This window comes from Manacus candei, unplaced genomic scaffold (assembly GCF_025592945.1).
Source record: "Manacus candei isolate 608988 ecotype Guabito, Panama unplaced genomic scaffold, ASM2559294v1 h1tg000037l, whole genome shotgun sequence".
Taxonomy (NCBI): Eukaryota; Metazoa; Chordata; class Aves; order Passeriformes; family Pipridae; genus Manacus; species Manacus candei.
The window spans coordinates 4,502,923-4,525,189 of NW_026138085.1; the positions used below are offsets into that span (position 1 = coordinate 4,502,923).

Consider the following 22,267-nt stretch of genomic DNA (forward strand, 5'->3'; position numbering starts at 1 on the left):
TTCCATTGGATCTCCAGAGGATACAACGTGTCATCACGTGACATGATGGGTAATGTAATATTTGAGCATAACCATGTCCACCCAAAATGTGCCAGTAAATTTGACCTGTGAAATTCCATTACTTTTTCAGAAGACACTTGGACATTCCAAGTTCAACTAGAAACCCACTGCTATTTTAATTTGCTTCATTGCACAAAGTCTTTTTTCATCATGAGTGTTGTGTTTATAAGTGGATACACAATTTTATTTCCGGAAATCTTTACTTACGCAGTTTTAATTATATGCAAATTTCTGATGAATTGATTACCTCAATAATGCCTATGTGATGCATAACAATTCCCTACAAAGACACAGCAGAACTATGTATTCCTCTGAGCCACTGACATCTAAGTGTTCCCATGGCTTTTTTGGAGCTCTTTCAGTACTCAGAAAACTTTACTTTCCTTAAAAGCAACAGCCTGATATTTCTTATTTTGTCTCATCTTTGAGAAAACTCTATTTTTTTTTTCCTGGTGATTTAACATTTACCAATATTAAATCTCAAATGTCTCATGAAAAGGATTCAACAGAGATAAATGAAAGCGCAGGAACCTGATGTTTGTTTCTAAATTCAAAAACTTCATAATACTGTCTCTGATTCTTGACTAGTACAAAATGTTTGCAGGGGACCAGGCAATAAATCTACTATTTCAAGCTTGATTATCTATTCTTTTTCAAATCCTGTAATAAGTTTTTAAGACTTTTGGCTAAAAAACTGTGGCATAAAAATTTCCACCAAAAAAATCTTAAAGTTCACATCAAGACAACGTAAAAACTATCCATATTCTGACGTGCATCACCTGTAAGTGTGAGTGGGTTTAACATCCTTATGTCAAGTTGCTTAGCAATGAGAGTTCACTTATGGAGCCCATTTTCTTCTGGTTTACGTTTTGTAACTGTGAAACAGAGATCACCACGTGAAAAGGTGCTAAAAGTAGCACCAGACACCGAGTCAGTGGCTCAAACGAGATTTAAGAATAAATAAAAGCAGGCGAGTGGTTTCATTATGTGAATTTTGATGAATAGGGTACAACCAAGAAATCATTAGAGAGCCTGTAACAGTCATCTAATAACATGGATTAATAAAAAGCAGCTGGGAGAGCTGTAAGAAAATCCCTTCCCTTTAATTTCATGGAGCCTGGCAGAGCTGAGCCACAGGTCCTTCCCTGTTTGAGCAATTTGCCATAAACATCCTCCACTGCTGGGAGTTCTACTCATGGGAATATTTAGTAACATTGATGTATTGTTATCATGCTACTAAATTAGTGACGTCTCCTGTCTTCAACCGATTTCAAAATGCAAATCAAAGGTGGAGAAAGCATCAAATCTTATGAAAATATGTACAGAATTTCATATAGAACCTGGCAGCTTCTCTAGGAACACTGGGGAGCCACGGCTCTTGTTGTTGGGTAGTTGTGGAAAGTGCTAAATGCCTCCATGTAGGACATTTGCTCTGCAGTGAGAAAATAAAAACTTTTATCTGAAAAAAGAAACAGAAGTCTGTTTCAGACTTCTGCTCAGACTGGAGACTAATGGAGGCAGATGTAGAGAGTTTTAGAAAACACATGGCAGAGTTAGAAAAGCTAGAGGGGGAAGTTCTCCTTTTTAAGTTCACTGATTTTATTTATCATGTTCCTGTTCTTTGACAACACTACACTGAAACCACAATCTGAAATTATATCATTTCACTACAGTTTTCTCAGACTGTTTAGATGCTTTCTCATAAAACCACCCGAGAGCATTTTCTGGGAATTAAAAATAATTAAACTGAAAAATTTTTCCACAGACTGAAACCTGATAGTGATAATACTGTAGATCCTGTTAATTTAAATCAGCATGATAGAGCATTAATTCCTGAAAAGAATCAACAGCAACGTACTTGTTTTGTTAATCAAATGCACCTAATAGATCTGTTATTAAAAACCAGTTCAAAAATTTAGATTTCCAGACAGAAGACAAAATATTTAATGTATATTATCAACCATCTAGTTGAAAAAAACAAACAAAAAACCCAACCTAAACCAACATGTATCCTACCCTCCTCCCCAAACCAGACAAACCCAACACCCAGAGAGAACAAACACCAAAGCAGCTGCCCAGACTCTGAATTTCTGCCTCCAGACCCCTCTGGAATTTGGAAATTTGAATTGAATCCATGTATCCTATAAAGGAAATACTACTCTATAAACCAACCTATATTATGGTATGAAGAAACCACAGAATGCAGAGGCTGTTGATCCAGCAGGAACAGCCAGTACTGGTTTCCTCAAGGAATTTTAAAGGTTAAAAACGAAGAAATTGGCATCAGCTGAACCAAACTTGACTGATGAGTTTTACCAGAGGTCACCTGAGCTGTTGGGGTTCCTGGTCCCAACAAGCAATTGCTGCAGCTCCCCAGAATAAAACTGCCATGATAAAGAGCTGTGAAACAGCACCAGTTGCTTTGTGACAGCAGGATATTAATGGAAATTGTTCCAAAAAAAGAAAATGAAACAAGACTCCCTAATGCATTTGTGTTTCTGGCATGATCTCAGAGGAGTTGAAGAATGAAGAATGTGGAATCCTTCCAGCTGTCATCAATAAAAAAAAGAAGGAAAAAGAAAAATATTTAGAACTGGCCTGTAGTTGGAGAGCAAGGGAAGAAATAAGTTTTGTGGCCATTTATGTACTTCTGGATGACAACTGCCAGTGATTTGTATTATATACCTTTTTTCTGTAAATCATTTGGAAGAACAGCTGGGCTACCTGTGAGAGGGACTGGCCTTGAGCTGCTGACAGAGTACATTTAGGAGGTTGGTTTCTAGCCAGACTCTTTGAGTCTTTTCCTTAGACTAGTTTTATAAGTACAGTCCCTCACTGCTCTTTCTGCAGCCCCAGAACCACCAGTTCTCAGTCTGTTTACACACATCAGTCTCCATAATCTCATCATGCTTTCAAATCAGTCTCAAATTGGAAACACAGGCTCAGAAATTCCTCCTTTTCTTCAAGGCAGCCTGATTTTCTCTGCACCATCTTCTCCAGCTGCATAGAGCACTCACAAGTATAACTGACTGGCCTTATCATGTCTAATAAGTTCATGGATTTTCCAGTTAATAACTGTTCGTTACCTGGTTTCTGCCAAATACCTGCCTCAGATCACAAGGAGACAAACTATTCATGATTATCTAATAGAATTTTTTCTACATTTTTAGCTAGAAAAGCTAAAGGAGGGAGGGACAAAAGACTTGGAAAATGCATGAACTATAATAATTTTTTAAATGCTGAATCATTTCATCTGGAAGATTTTTAAGCAAATTTTTTTCACCTCTCATTTTGAGGATTTAAGTCTGTTTTTACTTTTTGTTTTTTAACCCACACTGAAAAGTTAAACAAAAAGTTTGAAATTTATAGGGGGAAAAAACCCAACCCACATTTTCCTTTACATTGAAGTGCTTCATATTGCTCTTCCTAACCAAATATGCTAATTTAAAAAGTCCAGATTTCTTGTTTCATCCCTCTTAAGTTTTACCTTTTTATTTCTTTGGCTTTCACATTACTCCCTTTTGGTTTTGAAGCAAGTTTTTCAGCTACACTGAAAAACATAGTGCCAGGAGATGATGAAACCTGCATTGCAGGGTCACTAAGCATTTACATGCCCAGTCCCAGCACTTGATAGAATAACTCCAAGCCATCATTTACTACTTGAGCTCAAACTCCCCAAACTCCCTTCTCTTCACTTCTGTAAATTATGTTTTCAGAAACCTAAAGCTCACAAACTAACAAAGATTTGACACCTTTTTGTGTTTGCTAATCCCTATAATTGACAGGTTTGTGCCAAGTAAAACAATTATCCACCTGTTTGTGAGAACAAGTAATAACCAACAGGCTTAAACACTGTTTTTTTAGGCAGAATGTTTCACACCTCATTACATAACTGAGGACTTAGCCTGGCGTTTAGTGTACAAAATTCCTGCTGATTCCAGTAGAATATGTTATTTGTAAACCCAAAAATAATTACCATGGCATATACATTACAGATTTAATTCATTCAGTATGCAATATTAAAGTCCAGAGTTCTGAGTTCTTCTCAGATCGTGTGGATTTGGAGTTGGGACTTCCCATTTTACTCCATACTAACAACAGTCCTCCAGGTCTGAAGACTGAAGACCAAGAAGGAAGGCCCTTTCAAAATAACAAGGTCATAAATGTTTTTTCTTAGGGAGTAATGAGATAATACTGAACTTTCTGTTATTATGAATGGAATTTCTGGGACATGGTAGTTCACAGCGAGCCAGTCCCTCTTTTGCAGATTTTTGAAAGATCTGTCAGCAGATTAAAGAGCTCCTAACTTTTAGGGATATGGTATATATAGGTTTCTATAGCCACATATTGCTTTTTAGTAATTTATAAAAAGTTATTAATTTTCTAGTGTTCTAGGTATTGCTCCTAAATTAGTATAGCACGAGGGACAAGGAGTCTTCTCAAAACAGCACCAATTCCATACCAAATTGCCAATTTTCCTTCCTTTTGATTTACTAGGTTTTTTTCAGATCCAAAATATGCAAGGTGAGTATCAGTTACCACTACAATCACAAAAGATGCTGTTATGGTTCTGCTCGTAGGTATGTATTTATTTATTTCACAAATCACTAGATCTAACCTGAATAAAAGTAGAGAAAAGCTCAGTTACTGAAAAATCCCACTGTTCCAGCCCAGCAAAAATTCATTAAAAGAGAGAGGAACTATTGTACAGCAGCAGCATGTGAGGCAATACCTTGGTGGGGCGAGGCAGGGATCGAAGGAGAGTGGAATGACAAATAGCATCCTAGGTGGATGGAAAAGGTCACTGCAATAAAAGCAACCTTGGGAACTGGGAGCAAGTGCAACGTTGCTGCAGACTGGAAGAAAACACAGAACTCAGAACAGAACAGAGCAAGAGACAAAATTTCATTCACGTGTGGATGTCACAGACTGAGCTGTGGAATCATTTGGGGAGCTGACCACATGGAGCAGGATTTCCTCCGTGCTTTGATATCAAGTGATCTGAAAAAGTAAGCATTTACTCAGGGCAGTAATTAACATATATAAACAAAGTCCTCAGCTTTTCTGTGTAAGAATCTGGCAGAAAAATAAATTAGACATAATTGTAATGTAATAAATAAGGCAATATTGTTTGGTTGATTAGCTTACATGAGAAAAAGATATAACCCCTCATCTTTGGTTTTAGTAAGTGATGATTTCAGACATCATGGGAATCACAAAGAACACAGGAACTGGCCATTTCAAGACTTGCACTTCAGTTCCTGACTTTTTAGAGTGCACTGGCCATATGAGGGCAGACATGGTGCAAGCCCAGAGCATCAGCACAGAGAGCCCCAAAGAAACCTCATGCTCAGCTCTGAATGCAGCCCCTCTCAACATGTGCTCAGTCTCCCAGCATCAACCCTGTGGCTGTGCACCTCCATCCTGCTCCCTTCCCCAGGGCATGTGTGTAATCCTGCATCAGATAAAGGAGCTGTTTAGTGCAGGAACCACAGGCTTTTGTTAAATTCCTACTGTAGCAGTGGCTGCACAAGGTTGCTCAAGTTGAGACTTATAAAGAGAAAATCCTGCTCTACAACAGCATTCAGCAGCAAAAGGCAGCAGAAGATGCAGTGATGCAGGCAAAGGAGTCCTCTTTACAGTATGGCTTAATACATTTGAGGAACTGGGTAGGGAGTAACAGGAGAGGATATTTTGCTTGGATGAGCCCTGTTTTCAGTGGAGGGTTTCATCAATAAAGCTGTATGTGCAAACCCTTTTTAAACTACCTGATCCCAGAGGGCAACAGGGTTGCAGCAGGTAAAGAGAAAGGGAAAAATATTCAGAGTGAAGTGACAGAGTCCAGATCTCTTTCTGTTTATGTTGAAGGGATGTAGAAGACATGCATGGGAGAACTGTCAGGCAGAGAGTCAGGCATGAATACTGGGAAAAAAATAACAGGGAGAATAATTAATAACCACTGAGCAGTTTTTACAGTGATGTGGTGAGGTCTCCACCTCCTGCAGTTCTTAGAATAAGATTGAATATCTTCTGAAGGAAAAGAAGTCCTAATTTCTATTGATTTCATCTTGCTTTATATGAAGACAAACGAAGTTTCTAGAGATGTTAATGTGATAAATAGGTGACATATTTACGGGTTTGCCTGATAAAATGCTAATATTTATAAGCATATTAGAAACGGGTAAATAAAACTGTAAATCTATTAATGTAATTTTATAACTAGGAGTAATAATTAAGCACTAGATAACTGCACAATTTATCATTTAAATAAAGCTTATCAAAATCAGGAAATCCATAAGACAAGTTATTGACTCAGATGAAAAGTGTCTCCTTGCCTTCAAGTGTTTGTAACGGCACTTATTTGGATTTATAGGGAGAAAGAATGAAGTTAATAACTTTCTGTTATTACAAAACCAGCCAACCAAGCCACCCACAGAACCTTCTGTGCACAAATATTGCAAAAAATTCTTTAAAAAAATTTTACCCTAAATTTTAGGTTCTCTACTTTGTAGCCCCTGAAGCGCAAACAGCTTGCATATGCTCGACTCTTCACTTTCAATCAGCTACCAAATTGTGTTGGTAACAGCTAAAAACATGAAATGTTTTCTAAATGTTGCCTTTCCATATAAACAGCAGCACTATCCACCATGGAACTTGTTAGGACTGTGCCATTGCCAGTGAAAAGGAGATGCAGTTCAGAAGATTAAGAACTCTGGATCAAAAGACAAAATTATCACAAAGCCTGAAAAATTCTTCCCACACAGCAAGACTTACAGCAGAGAGCATTAGCAAGAACAGTTTTCTACACACAGAGTTAAAACACACAAATGTCTGAACTCAGCATATGAAGGAAAAAGAAAAAACCACTGAGTTTTTTCTGCTTATAATTGTAATATCCTCAGTGCCTTCCAGTTTTCAAGTGTGGTACCAAGTCTAGGCACCCATTTTCTTGGTACAATGACACAGAGCAAAAGTATCTAGTCTTTAAGTTTCGAAAGCTTCAAAAGTTTTCAAAAGTTTCACTGTTATTGGTGATCTCTAAGCAGCTGCCAGGAGACAGAATGAATATTGGCAATGAGAAAAAACAAGGCCTGACTGGCCACAGTCACCAAGTTGTGTCCCAACCATCATGGTAGAGATCAGAAAACAGAGCAATATACTGGAGAAAGAGAATCTTCGAAAGTTAGTGCTGCAGCTGCATTGCTGTGGGACTTTTATTGCTACAGAGGCTTCCAGTTTGACACATTTACAAGCCTTAAACTAAAATGATGTAAAAGCAGCTCAGAAAAACCTTTCCAGCTCTCAAAACCATGGTGAGCTTAAGAAAAAGACAAATACATAAACAACAGAATTAGAGTGTTTTCCATTCTATAGCTTCTTGTAATGCACTATCATTTTTATTGCCACAGAACCTTCTGTTTGAGATTTGTTTGCTACAATTATAAATTCATAAATTAATAAATATAATGTTTCTGCAATATCTTAATATCTGGAATCATGTCTTCTGGCTGAAATTCAGACATCTGCTGGCATCATCCACAGGGTACACAGATTAGCAGCAGCAATAATATCAGTAATAGTTGCAGCAACATGGAGCTGATACTTAAGAAAAAGTACACCCTTTGGTTTCAATGGGAAAACAGTTCATGCTGTTCCCTCCATTTCCAATTCCAGTTCAAGTTCTAAAATTAGACTCAGTGCTCAAGAGATGCAACAGAATGAGAATGTGACTGGTCATTAAGGATTTAGAGAATTTAAGCGTTAGAAACAACTTTGGAAAGAAAAAAACCTCTTAAAAGACTTTGCTTCTACATAGTTGCACTGTTTAAACAACATGTGTAAGAGACACTATTGCTTAAAACCTCAAATCTTGGCCAGGCTTGACAGCATAAACACCAGAAACCAACAGGCTTTAGTGTCTGTATCTTCATTGGATTCTCATCTGCTGAAGAGAAGAGTAAGGAATATAGGGTGGTTTATGCTCTTGAGCTACATTAAGTGTTAAAGACAGAATCTCCAAATTAGTGTTGCTTTCTGCTCCTTCCAGGGCAGTGCCCAACAGCCATGGGGGCCAAGGTAGGAAAAAGGCCATAGCACTGAAATGCTCAATAATGGTAACAACAATTGACCCAGAAACAAGCATACATCATTTACTCTTAATTTAGAAATAGAAATTAAAACGCTCAATTTACAATCCTTTTTTGCATTGCTGTAAAATGTCACCAGAAGAAAGTTCCTTATGGCATTTCCTTGTGAGTATATTGAATAGGAAGTACTATTCCTAAACAGAATCTTATACACAGCTGCCTTTTTGAGGCATATATAGGAAAGTATTTGAAATAATTTAAAAAAACCTCAAACCTGGAAACTTAACTGACTTTTACTGTTGCTGGTCTAAGCATAACTTAACAAATTCTACAATGAAATCTTCTGAAAGACGTTACAGAAAGACGCTGCTGAAATCTTAAACTTATACAGCAGTTAGGACAAAAAAGTGACAGTGGAGAAGGCCAAAATTTTCTTTCTGATTGCTGTTCCTCTGTGCATCATCTCAGAAGTGATGCACAGAGACCAAACTAAACAAAACCAAAGGTAAACAAACACCACAACCAACAACAAGCACTAAAGTAAAACAACAGCCCTTCTCACAGCTCCACTTGTCACACTGACAAGGAGAGGGAGATTTTAATTCCTTATCTCCCTTGTTGCTACTCTTCCCCACTGTGATAAGATCGCCCTGAGCCTTTTCTTCTCCAGGCTGGACAGTCCCAGCTCTCAGCCTCTCCTGATGTATCAGATGCTCCAATCCCTTGAGCACCTCAGTGGTCTTTCCTGGACATGCTCCAGGGAGCTCATGCCCCTCTTGTCCTGGGGAGCCCAAAACCCAGCACTCCAAAAGGGTCTCACAGAGCAGAGAAGGATCCCAGCCCATGACCAGTGTCAGTGCTTGGCCCCAGAGCACATTGCTGGCTCCTGCTCAACCCCCTGCTCTCCAGGACCCCCCAGGGCAGAGCTGCTGGTCAGTCCCAGCAGGTCCTGGTAGGGGGGTTATTCCTCCCCAGGAATAACCTCTGCATTTCCCTGTGCTGAACTCCATGAGATCCCTGTCAGTGTTTTGTGCCTGGTTAATCACAGAACAGTTCCTCCAGCAACTGGGTATCACCCTGGGACAGCTGTGCACTCCAAGTGCCTTACCTACAGTTTAAACCTATGTCTTTCTGTCAAAAAGAGCAAAGTGCTACCTACTAATATATCCAAACTCTTTTGTTTAGTCTTATGTAAACCAAAGTCGATCCTTCATGAGGATTAAAAAGCCAAAAAGAACAACAAAAAAAGAGCTATATTTTTGTTGCTGCTACTTTATTTTCTGTCCTGTAAGCTGATAGATACAGAAACTGTGGTCTCCACTGAGCTGGGGGTGATACTTAATCACCTGAAAGAGATGTAGTTATTTTTCTGTCGGATTCATTTATTTCTTAAAGATGAATATCTGCTGTATGGGTTTGCATTATAGACTAGAAACTGGAACTACTTCTTTATTTGATGCCAGATTGTAGAGGGTTATAAAACAAACACTTCCAAGTACTCTCAACAGAGGATCTCAAATAAGACCTCCAGTTACAGTGCATTAATGAAAGTCCTGGCTTCTTTCAGAAAAGAAGATTTTAACAAACTGGATTAAACTGCATGAAGGTGGTGGAAATTACACATTAACAATAATGAGATTCTACAGACAGGTTGTAACTGTTGAACATAGGATATCCTTTAAGATATTTATACTGAATATAATTAATATTGATATTTTACATAATGTTACCACATAATAGGGTCATAAACATAAGGAGTCATATTCTTTAGTTCAACTCTAACTCTTGGACAACATTAAAGAACAACAATTATCTCATTCAAGCCAACCTGCTTCTCTCTCCTTGCTGCCAACAATTACTTGTGAAAAAAATCAAAGCAAATTGTCTTTTAAGCAGTGTCCAAACTACTCTGTGGGCAAATACTGTTCCATTGAGCCAAATGCTTTGTATCGTTGTCTCTGAGCCAAAAAGACATGTTAACACTGAAAAAGTGGCCACAGTCCCCCTTCCAGTTAAACTTCAACTTCTTGGGAATCATGGCAACATCTAAACCACAGTTTAGGGTGATTTTTTCCCAAAATCCAAATACTCCAAAAATCATTCTGCTTCTACTGTTACTTTCTCATTGTTAAGAACAGTTGAAGCTGATGAATGTGCCCAATTATAGACCCACTATATGAAAGATAGATATGAAAGATTGTGTTGAGAGTCCAAACTTTGGTTTAGTAGCAATTAATCCTATATAATAAAAGCAAAGGTGCAGACAACAAAAACCCTTTTTTTTCTATATAAAGTTGAAAATCAACTTGTTACATTGTATTATGAGTGAAGGCATTAAAATGTCATTCCAACATACTGAGTCACCTTATGTTACCAGAAAGAACATATATACAACACAGACAGGAAGAAGAAACAAACCTATTCCTACTTTAGCTGTAAGAGACCATCCTAGAAAATGGTGTGACAGGAACTGACCTTCTTTCAAAAGGGAAAAAAAAATCCACTATCTTTTCAAGGATAAAAGGTCTCATTTCCTTCTATAATATTTGTGTTTTTCAAAATACTATCAGCAGGTGCACCAGATTTCAAAAACCTCTTGTCCTTCATCACATATAATTGTGCTGCATATTATATTAAGAAATACAAGCAATGTAAGTGATGGGAGTTCAATTAAAACCAGCATAATATCTTGTTGCATAGAAAATGATTCTGCAACTGAAATCAGGTTCTAATGAGAGAAAAAAAGGAATACATTTTCACATATTTTTAATTACACAGAACTTCCTCAAACATGATTTTTAATAATATATTCCATTAGGTTAACATCATATTTAAAGAAAGTGCATTTTCTGATTTCATTTTAAGTCTGATTTTGAGCAATTATTGTGTCATTGTTCTGCAGTAGAAAGGTTGAATTCATTTACTGTGTGGTTATGCTGGTTATGATTGATGCCACTTCTCCAAATGATAAACCAATCACCCCGATGATGTAATGTCATTTTAAGAGTGCTATAATCACATTTCTCTCAAACTGGGAGCTCTGATGAGTTCTAACAAAGATTTATTGTAGATTAAAGGCCTTCCTAACATCAACAATAGATTGCTCATTTGATAGAAGATTTGATTAGGTAATTTTTTTTAGGCAAATGATTTTTCCACATATATTAAGAATGGTTATTGTGAAGGGCATAGGGCAGTACACGTGGATGAGCATCACCTCATAACCAAAAAGATTCACCTTAAACCTGTTGAGGAGCTAACCTATAATTGTAGAGGTTGAGGCAAGTGTAAGTATACAATCAGACAAACAAGAGGACACTTCTACAAAGCAATTAGTACAAGACTTCAGCAAATATTTCATATTCAGCATGTACTTTAAAGACTCTCATAGAAATGTTTAAAGAAGAACCTAGAAAACGCTGGCAAATATTTATCAATGATTCAAAGACTATCTGGGATCTAAGCCTTAAATCTAAGTATCTATAAATCTTCTTTTTTAACCCAACCCCAAATCCAAACAAAATATTTACATTTATTTACTATCTGCCAGATGTCTGCATCTATGTTGCTAAGTTTCCATAGGAACTAATATAGATATTGAAAAAAAAAATTAAAAAAAAAGGAAAAAAAACCCAAACCTACAACCAGAGCATGATATATCTTTCCCTATCGTGTAGATGATAAAAGCTGCTCTAAAAATCTTTCAGGGATAATGATGAGACTCAAAAAATGGTAAGATTTATTGTAAATATCATTAGCTGTGGTATTTCCTTATAAACTCTGTAAGGGAAACATTGTGAGAGCTACAGAAAACAAACAAACAAAAAAACCAAAAGCAAAAACAAACAAAAAAACCCCCAAACCAAACACTAGAAAATGCCTATTAGTTTGCAGAGGATGCATTAAGTCCAGAAGAGCTCATGCTATTGGACACACAGTGCTGATCAAATACTGATGTATGTGTCTATGGTCTGAAATTTAAAAAAAAAAAAACTAAACCAGACACCTGTTTCTTATACTCTGAAAATTAAAAGTCATTATATATTATACGACTGTTTATTAAAGAAGTAAATGGGCTATGTTGGGGAAAACTGCTAAAATACAGAATGAACAAATCAAAGCTTAGAGCATGCCAAAAAGGCTCCTTGGGTCAGCCCACAGAAACAATTGTCAAACACAAAGCTTTTAAGGGTATAAAGAAACAGTGATTATTATTTAAAATGAAACATAAAGAGCTCTTCCATCAAATTTTCAGGTGTTGTTTTACTGCAATTTCCCTCATTTGGCTTCCTAAGAAAAGCCCTGCTGGTTCCCTCAGTCCCAGAAGGGGCTGCAAATACCAAGTACCAACTGCTCAAGTATCCTCCAAGTCTCTTTTTTAGTTCATATTCCCTGACCTTGATTTGCTTCTACTTCTTTCATCCCTCTCCCATTTAGTTTTCCCATTCCCCTTAAAACCCTCATAAAATGTTTGATCCACCACATCCTTTAGACAATGTTCCTTCTTTTGTTCTTTATTCCCTTCTTCAGCTGTTCCCAGCTCTGAGAGGAAGCAAACACCCCCCAAATTCCTCACTGCAGACAGGTAATGGTCCATTACCAACCTGTGAACCAGAGCTGCTTTTTCCATGAATATCACATTACATTTCTCTGCCCTGATTTCCTCTGTCATTTTATTGCCCTGTTACTTGGTCTCACAGGTGCTTTTGTGATTCCTCACAGGCTGATCTCATTCTTACCACCCTGCCATCCCTTTCTTACCCCACAGCTCACCACCTTCTCCAAGTATTTTTATGTCCCATGAAAATTCATTGGGGAGCTCCAACTTCTGCTTACTGCCTTTCAAATAACCACTTACCTCCCCTCTTACCCTTATGTTACTTTAGTTTCCTTAAAAATGTTTAGTGACAGATTTTTCTGAGACTTTTGAAAACACAGAGACCCTTCAGTCACCTGGATCCCCCTTACTGGGATGACCCCTGCAAAGGGCTCTTGAATGTTCTCAGGCATGAAACCACACTGATTCAGAGATAAATCATACCCACTTCTCAACTCCCCACTTCCATAATTTTTACTGAGTTGCCCATCACAGATTTTGAGGTCTGCAGGTCCCCAGATCCCCCTGAAGCTCTTAAAAACCCCTCAAAATGGGCATCATTTTTACCATTCTCATAATTCAAGCATTATTAAAAGAAGCACGCTCAATCTCTGAATCATTACTTCTTTGTGCAATTATATTTTAACATATCTCAGCGGGGTTAAGGGATAATTCAGGATGGAAGGAACTCCCAGTAGGTCCCTAGTCCAGTCTCCTGCCAAGCAAGGGCAGCTCTGAGGTCAGAGCAAGCTCAGGATTTTAGCCAACCTGTTCTTGAAAACCTCCAAGGACAGAGACTGCACAGGCTCCCTGGGCCACCTGTTCTAATCCAATGCTTAGGGAAAAAGTTTTACCTTATATCCCCTCTGAATCTTATCTTTCCACTGCTCACTGTCTCATCCTCCCATCACACAGCCCTGTTACAAGGCTGTGCTGGGAGCACCCACAAAAGCCAACAGTTCCACACCACAAGTATCCCCAGCACTGTTCAGAGGTGTATTGTTACAGGAAAGAGACCCCTTAGGCAGATCAGAAACTGCATCTAAGATAGAAACTTAGTTAAATAGACAGGAACTGTACAACATTTATCTATGTTAAAAAAAAAAAAAAAGAAAAAGGAAATATAAGGTGCCATAATAGCCTTCCTTTGTTTTGCCTTTATTTCTAAAAAGGGATTGCATCTTCATTCCTCAGTTTTTGGCTGTCAAAATGAAAAGTCAGCACCTGATAATAAAAGTTAAAATTGAAAATAAAAATTAAAAGAAAAAAAAAAGTACAGAAAGAAAACTAAGGAAAACCCTAAGCACTACAGATTCCATGACTGATAGAGCTGCAAATGTTTTGAAACAGTGTCCTGAAAGACAAGAATTCATTTGCTGAAAAATAGCAGATCTTAGTTAAATGTGACATTGTAAGTCCAGAACCAGACAGATTTGGAAACACGAACAGACATAGACTGGCAGAAGCAACATGCATTTTTAGATACAGAACCTCATCACCAAATGAGATATTAGATTAGTCCATGCAGAAAAAAGAACATTGTGTGTACATCTCTCTCCCACAAGATATATCAAGGAGCATGAAACCGACTTTGAAAAATAAATCCCTCTGACGTCAGGAATTTAATAACATTTGTACACTGCTTATAAGATACCTAAAACTAAAAATCTCCTTACAGTAAAACGAAGGCAAACCATACATGATGCATTGTGTTTCCAGAAAAGTTTCCATGAAATAAACCAGTAAGATTTTGTTGCCCCATTTCCACAGATGCTCTCGATTTTGTGCTGATGCAAGAACACATTTGCAAATTTAAAGCAAAAAAAAAAAAAAAAGGCATTAAACTGGCACAAAACATGTCACAAACAAACTCCATATGTTTGCAATTTTCTTACCACTGCTGGAAGCCTGCTGTGGGCCCGAACATGCTCTCAGCAGATATGAGTTAGGAGAGAACTCCTCGTCAGGATTGGTGTCCATGATTTGATGGGACGTGTTGCTGTCTAGCAATGGCATCTGGCAGCTAACTGGTGGAGGATTATGAGAACTGGGCAGCTGAGCAGATGGGAGAAGGCTGGACGAGGATGTAGGTGGAATGGGACGACCTGGGAAAGAGGACAGAGGGATCAAAGATCAGCAATGAATGTAATGAAAAAATCCAACAGCTGAGTAATTGCACAGTAACTGCCCGTTGTTCCATCCCAGCACTGCTGTGCAGAGCCCCTCAAGTCTCTCCACTGGTACCAGCTTGTCCCTTTGTATCACATTCAAGGCACTGTAAGCAGATATGTTGTGAACTCATTCCAAAAATTCCCCCTGCAGCACCAGCTTGTAGCTCCTCAGGTGACCAAACGCTGGTTAGTGCCACTGCCCACCCCTGGACAGAAGGGTCCTGTCCTGCTCCACATGGGCACTGCCACACTCGGCCAGCAGACACTGAAAAGCCCCCTCACTGCACTCTCACGTCCTGCAAAATTCAAGTGCAGCAGCTACATATTTTACCAGAAAAAAATTCACAGAAATAGGGACTTTTTTGAGAAGGGGAACTGTAATTCCTGAAATTACATCACATCTGTAAATCTATTACAATAATGGTGGTGGGTTGATTTTATTTTTTTTTTCAACTAGGAAAGCACAGGAATCTCTCAGAGGCATGTAACAAGAACTGCAGAAAGGCAAAGGTTCTTCCTGTGATGTTGTAGATCTTCCCGAAACCCACTGGTAGATGTGACAGGAGCAGCAGGACTGAAAGGCAATTATTCCACTTTAGAGATGGGCTAAGCTGGAATCTGGCTTGGTAACTCAAAGCTTTGCTGTTCTTTCACTCCTGTTGCTTTTCTGCCCCCTACAGAGGGGCAGAATTTCCTGCCCAGCTCACCAGCCAGGTTAATTCCAACCCTGCAGCCCAATCCTTGGTGGGTACAATATACCTCGGCCCACTGTAACAACATGGGTTTTTTGGTCAACTAAACTAATGGCATCAGGTCAACAACAACAGCAATGTTCATATTTATGTATCTTTGCTTTTGTGAACTTCCCATAACACCAATCCATTCCATCAAAGGCACACAGATGAAGACTGGTTTGGGGTTTTTTTGCATTGCCTGTTAGAATATGACCAGTTATAGGGATGAGAGGAAGAAGAGAAACATGCATTCTGATCTCTGCAAGTTTATCTAGTACGTTGAAAAAATAGATCATGAATAATTTACACATAGTAAAATACAACCTCTGTGATGCTACCAAAGTCTGTAAGGCAGAGATCTGCTACAAATGTTAAAACACAGCAAAACTACATAAAATAGTGGGTCCTTACTTCCATCATTCTTAAAGAAACAGCAGCGAACACACACTGGCTTTCTCACTAGTTATATCTTCATTTTTTGAATCAAGAACCCCTCATTTTATAGGAATTACACTAAGGTTTATGTAATTAGGTGAACTTCTAGAGTCACACACAGAATTCAAAAGGAGGGGGGAAACGAGAAGAAGAGTGTGAAAAATTCCAGCCATCACATATAAATAATATTTGGCGTGCAGCAACCAACCAAAGGCACCTACAGATACTGAAACCCACTGACTTTGCACTGCATGCTGCCAGCAAATAGCACAAACTACCTTCTTCCCTTTAAAAGCCTTGATATAAAATAAATACCTGGTGATAGGCAAGTGACTATTATGATTATTTATTATTATATTTTTTAGCACTGGATACATGGATAAGACTGAATGACCAAGTTATGATATGACAGAAATGGATTTAAGCTACTCTATAGTAACTCCCAGCTACCATTCCTTTTGCCAGAGAAAATTCAATGTGCACTGAATATTTTCCTTGTGGGCTTGCATTTGCGAGGCAATAATTCTAATACTAATGATAGGAATAACTATTGTTATTATTCATGATTATGCTATTCTTATGAAATATTACAGTGAATATCCTAAACATTCAAGGGAAGTGATTGAGCAGAACCACAGCTTCTAATTATTTCTTTGCACTGTGCTGGAAAGAAGCAGAGAGGCTGAGGTTTGACACACCTCTGACAGGAATGTGACACTTGTGCCCACTGTGTGCATTTAACTTTCACATATTCTGGCTCTGCTTCAACACTGCGAAGCTGAAAGAAGCAGCTTTATAAATTCTAAATCTGCATTTACTGCATGTATCACATGGAAATATGTTACTGTATTATGAAACTGTTGGACATGTGAGGGTATAAGATGAAGGAAAAGATTTTCTCTTTCTGTGTAAACTGCCTATAGTATTTTAGAGCAATTTAGGTACCTTTTTGTAGAGCGCATTGAGAAATGAAAAAAAAACCCTCAAGAATTCTTTTGTCAGGAAAGCTAATCACATAGTTAGCATCGTGAAAAAATACAGCCCAAATCCCTGAAGAAAAGCTAAAATGTCTAATTACTACAGCTCTGTTTGTAGTTAGAGAAAACAGAAGGGATGAAGTTGTTAAAATGCTGCATTATTTTGGTGGGAAGTTGATTCCTGAGGAAGATCTGTCCACAAGAACAAGTTAATTGAAAAACATAGATGTCTGTGAGCCACAGAACCTATTGCCAATCTGTCCTGTGGTTAGATTTCCTAATAAGCTGCCAAATTTGATTAAAACCTTTCTTGTGGTTGGGGCATTCCTGATCTTTCTATCAAGTTGATTTTTGGCATCTACTGAACATTAGACTCCCACTACAGCCATTCCCTCTACTGTTGTGGGGCTCCAGTATAAAGTGTCTTCTCTCTCCACCCTCAGCCCCTGAAACACTCAGAATATCTTACAATATTTACCCAATCCTTTGTAAAATTGGGTGGGAATTGAGTTGAAAAATTACTGAAGAGGAACAGAAAGACACTATTAAGCTTTGTTGCCTTAGGAAATGAATGTAAAAGGTGACTATCTGCAGTACCACAGCTGAGAGAATGGTTGTGAAACCACCAAAGAGAAGTGTGGGTTATCAGTTAGGCTTTAAAGAGCATGCTACATGCAATTTATTTGTTACTATATACTCTTAAGTGAGAAATAATGAGAAAAATTCATACTGTCTAATACAAATATCTTGGTGAAATAAGTTCAACCAACCATTTAAAAGAACAGACTAAGCTTTACAGGTTTTATAAACCTGAGCTTCTTGTCAGACTCATTCAGGTATCAACAGATCCCTCAGCAGTTGGATTGTGAAACCCCCCCATCTCTTGAAATGGTTCTTAGTTTCCACCATTTCACAATGGGATTTGCAATACCCTACAGTGTATGAGACATTCTGCAATGTCTGGTAACATCACCATTCTGTTACACTGCTGTTTTCAACATCTAAATCACAGTGTCAATAGAAGTTCCTACAATTGGTGTCTAGTCTTCATATATTAATATGTTAAAGCTTCTATGAATAATTTTTTTATCTAGTTGTGCATTGACAGAAATCCTATGTAATGGATACTTCCAGTGACAGCAATAATGTAATTGTGTAACATACTCAAAGAAAGATAGAACAGATACAAATGCTAGAAAGGGAAGTCAGACATAAAGCTGATGTATTACATTTTCAATAGGAAAATGTATTAGTTCTTCCAATATCTGTTCATATGCATGTTCATATTGTATATATTCATGCATGAAAAAGACTTGTAAGATACTGAATGCAGCATCTGTAAGGTATTTTTCAAAAAGAGCAAGCACCTAAGAAGGAAAAAAAAAATAAAATTCCCCTCCTCCCCTCTTCCTTCTGTCATTTATCTCATTTAACTATTTAGAATACTATTTAGTAACTTTGCTTCATTCAGATTTGGGTTAGCTTTGGACTTTTGTGCCACATGGCACCTCATTCTGCAAGGGCCTTATTTATCCTCTTACCACTTAAATTCCCTTTTCTTTTTAAATCAATTTCTCATTTCTTCATCAGCTCAGGAACCTTTATGAAACTGTTCCTCAGTTACTGCTACACTTGAGGTCCCTGAGGCTCAAAATCTGCTGTAGAACCTACATTTAGAAACCAGGTCATGCTCAGAGCTGGTAATGGTGCCACAGCTCTGCAACCATGTTCAGGAAGACATCCTCAAAAGCTGAGGATGCAGATCAGACAATGATGGGAGGAATTCCTTTAATCTCCTTGTTTAAGACCAACTTCACAGCCAGGCAGAGGCTGAACAAGGCAGAGCTCACCCGTGTGCCATGTGCAGTCATGGTACAAGGCAGCAATGCAGGAGACTGTTTCAAGCCTAGAGATTTGTAAGACAGCTCAGATTCTGTTCATCTTAATCACAAAAACACATTTGGAAAGGAGATACTTCAGTTGCTATTGGCCTGAAAGACCAAAGCCATCACCAGAAGGAAAAAAATAAAAAGGAAAATAGAATGCCTGCAATCACTCCTGGCATGAATATACATAAATAAGAGACATGATCAAAGAGGAGATGCAAGATGCTTATCAGTTGCTGAAGGATATTTGAAATACACTTTCCATACTCCCTGTTCTTCCTGCTCCTGTAAAGGACTTATGGAGTTTTGTGGATAAATAAAGTCCACGTGTGTGTGAAACCCTGGCCTCTATAATACACCATGGGGCATGACAGGAAGCAGGGAACCTTAAAAAACCTCTTGGAATTTAAGAGTTTTGAGCAGTCACCATGTAAACATTCATTCCAAAATCTGTGTGTATATATTTATATTCATTTTTACATATGTAATTATAATTACCCACACACATCTAGACAGACATAAATAATATCCAAAAAAGTACATTATTTTAACAGGTCTAATGGGTTAATCCAGACTCCTTAAATAGCCCTTTTTGCCATTAATTTGGTTGGGCAGCAGATGAAAACTTGTGTGTTTCCATCCCACATTCTGAAGTTATCCATTTCAGCAACATTTCAGTACAAATTTTTTGTACTTTCTCTCAGGCTACCTGCTAGTCATGCAGACAATAAACATAAATGACCTGTAATAGTTACAGTCAGTCACATCTATTGCTATCAATAACTTCTCTTTGTTCTACAGATGTGATCATAAGGACTGAGATAAGAAAAAAATACACAAATCAAGTGTTCAGTCCTTGAGACTTTAGATTGCAGAAAGAAAGGAAACCTTCAGCTAACTTTTTAAAAAACTGTTTGGAGGATGCAGTAGCATTAAAATATTAATGCAGGAAGCTAAGGAAGTAAAGAGCACAAGCAGATGAGTTGTTTCTCCATAACTGATGGCATCAGAAACGCCGTGTAAAACACTTAATTGGCAATTAAGATTTTGACATTTACTGATTGAAGCTGCTGATGTTCATGTTACACCAATACAAAATATAGGACCCTGTGTGAAGTAATCCCATAAAATTACGTTAGTGACTTAAATGATGGACAGGATCATTAACTGCAGTTGCCGTGTTGCTCATATTTACTAAAATTACACAGAGAAGGCTATCTAATAATGGCATTGGCTGAATACCAACGAGAGGTGATGAAAGAGAAGGCTCAGATATCCTCCTCCTTTGCTCCTTTCCATCAAGAAACAGTGGCAAAGCTGGACAGAATCAGTACAAGGACCAGAGGCAGGACCCCGTAACAGGCTCACTGCTCTCCTCTCCTCCAGCGCTCAACACGTTCTCACCACGTTTGCAAGTCAGCCTAAGTGAAGCACCTACATTGTCAGCACTTTAAAGAGTGAGAAATGCTGCTAAATGTGTCAGGAAACAACTAGATAATGTAAGATGCATGTTTTTGCAGTGCAAAGCACTATAAAGTAAGCAGGCAGCTGATGGAGGTGAAACTTTCCCGAGGTATAGCACATTCAGCAAACTCTCCTCTTCCTCCCCACAAGAATTGCTTTCTGCATGAGAAAAAAAAAAGTCTCCTTCCAAAATTAATGCAAAGCATGGCTCACCAATGGCCTGGGTACTCTCAGGCAGAGTTATATTTTAATAAATTAAATATACATTGCTCCTACTGGCATAGGGAAGAAAAATGTTTTGTATCTGGTGAATGACTACATTTAATTGACAAGGGCGGGGCAACACATCTAGGATTTTGGAGCCGAACTGGCATTTGTGCTTCCACGCAACAGAGGCTGGCAGGGCCTCAGCAGGCAAAGCTGGGCTCAGGGGAGGAAGTTATTCCCTCCAGAGCCAAGCCTGCTGTGCTGGCAGCTCCCAGGAGAGAGACAAGGCACAGCACCCACCATCACCCCAGCAGCAGGCAGCAGTGCTCAGCCAGCCGTGCAGAGCACTCGGGTAACCCTTCACTCAGCAGGCTGCACTTCCAGCTGACAACACAAAAACCCCAAATGAAGTACTCGGGGAAAAAGAGGGAAAGAAATCCAACAACCTGTGATCGTTGCTTTCTGTTGCCTAAACTCCCGCCGCGTTTTTTTTTCTCCTCTAAGGCAAACACGCTTCAAAACGGCAAAAGAGGAAGATATAAATCAGGATTTGGATGACAGGGAGTTATCACTGAAGAAAGGTACTTCCAGTGCTTCTGATGCTCCTATCTCTGAAAGCAAACGTGCACAAAACCAGCCAAGCTAAGAAAAAGGTTTTCACAGAGCCTATTTCACAAGAGTCAAAGGAGAAAATGAGGTCTTTCTAAAAGCATAGGGCTCATACTTCTGCCCAGACCTGTTTGTTGATGATTTTAGGTATTTCTCTGCCACAAAATGACAGTCAGGGCAACTAAGGATGAAGCTGATACCATCATATCATACCAGGGAAAGACAGAGGACGGCTCTGAAAAAATTAAGAGACTGTCAAAAAAAGAGATCTAGACATAGGAAGTCATCACCTGTGATTTACATAACAATGAACCAGTTTTCTCAAAACTTGTTATGAAACATTTTAAAATGGTTTCTGTTACCAAAAAATCCTCCAACATTAAAATATATTCATATTTAATATGTTTCTGTTCCCTGTTCTCTGAAGTAAAACCATTTACTGCACACCCAGGAATACAGTTTGAGAACTGTAGGTAATAGAAAAGGGACAGATGAAGAACCACTAGCAAGTCCTGGTCTCTGTTTTTTTATTACAGATCCATTCTACAAGCTTGTTCAATCTTTGTTATCTTCCTTAAACCATTTGACCTCTGCATGTGGTTAATATTTTCTGAAATTCTGCCCATGTGTAATCTTTGAATATGAAAATCACTGTAGCAATGTAAGATATCATCATTACTAAAATCTATGCAGAAGAATGAGACTAACTTGGAAATCAATCACTTCTGACTTCCAGTGTTAAAGTTAGATTAATTTTTCTAAGCAATCCATCTACAAAAATGTATCAGTTTTATGAAATTTGGATATTAAAAATAAGGAGACAGTCATGACTTTAAAATTACTAAACCAATTCAGTATGTAAAGGAATAATTTGCTGCTGTCAAAAGCTAATGTCATTTAATTCTTGTCTTGTTAAATCATCTGATGCCCCTTTCTTTTTTAGTTAAACAAAGATAAATAATAAAAGCAATTTACAGCTAGAAGATGTTAGGGTTTTGCAGCTGTTCAATGTCTTCTGGGCAGATTAGATTCTGTAATGA

General features: G+C 38.2%; 1 protein-coding gene across 4 annotated transcripts in view; it reads right to left on the minus strand.

The window, feature by feature from the left end:
- TENM2 (teneurin transmembrane protein 2) overlaps positions 1-22,267 on the minus strand; it is a 1,665,603-nt gene that overhangs the window by 208,580 nt on the left and 1,434,756 nt on the right. For all 4 annotated transcript variants that reach the window (XM_051794292.1, XM_051794291.1, XM_051794294.1 and 1 more), the window contains one exon: positions 14,640-14,849. In XM_051794292.1, the coding sequence (XP_051650252.1) occupies positions 14,640-14,849 (210 nt within the window). The remainder of the gene's footprint in view (positions 1-14,639; positions 14,850-22,267) is intronic.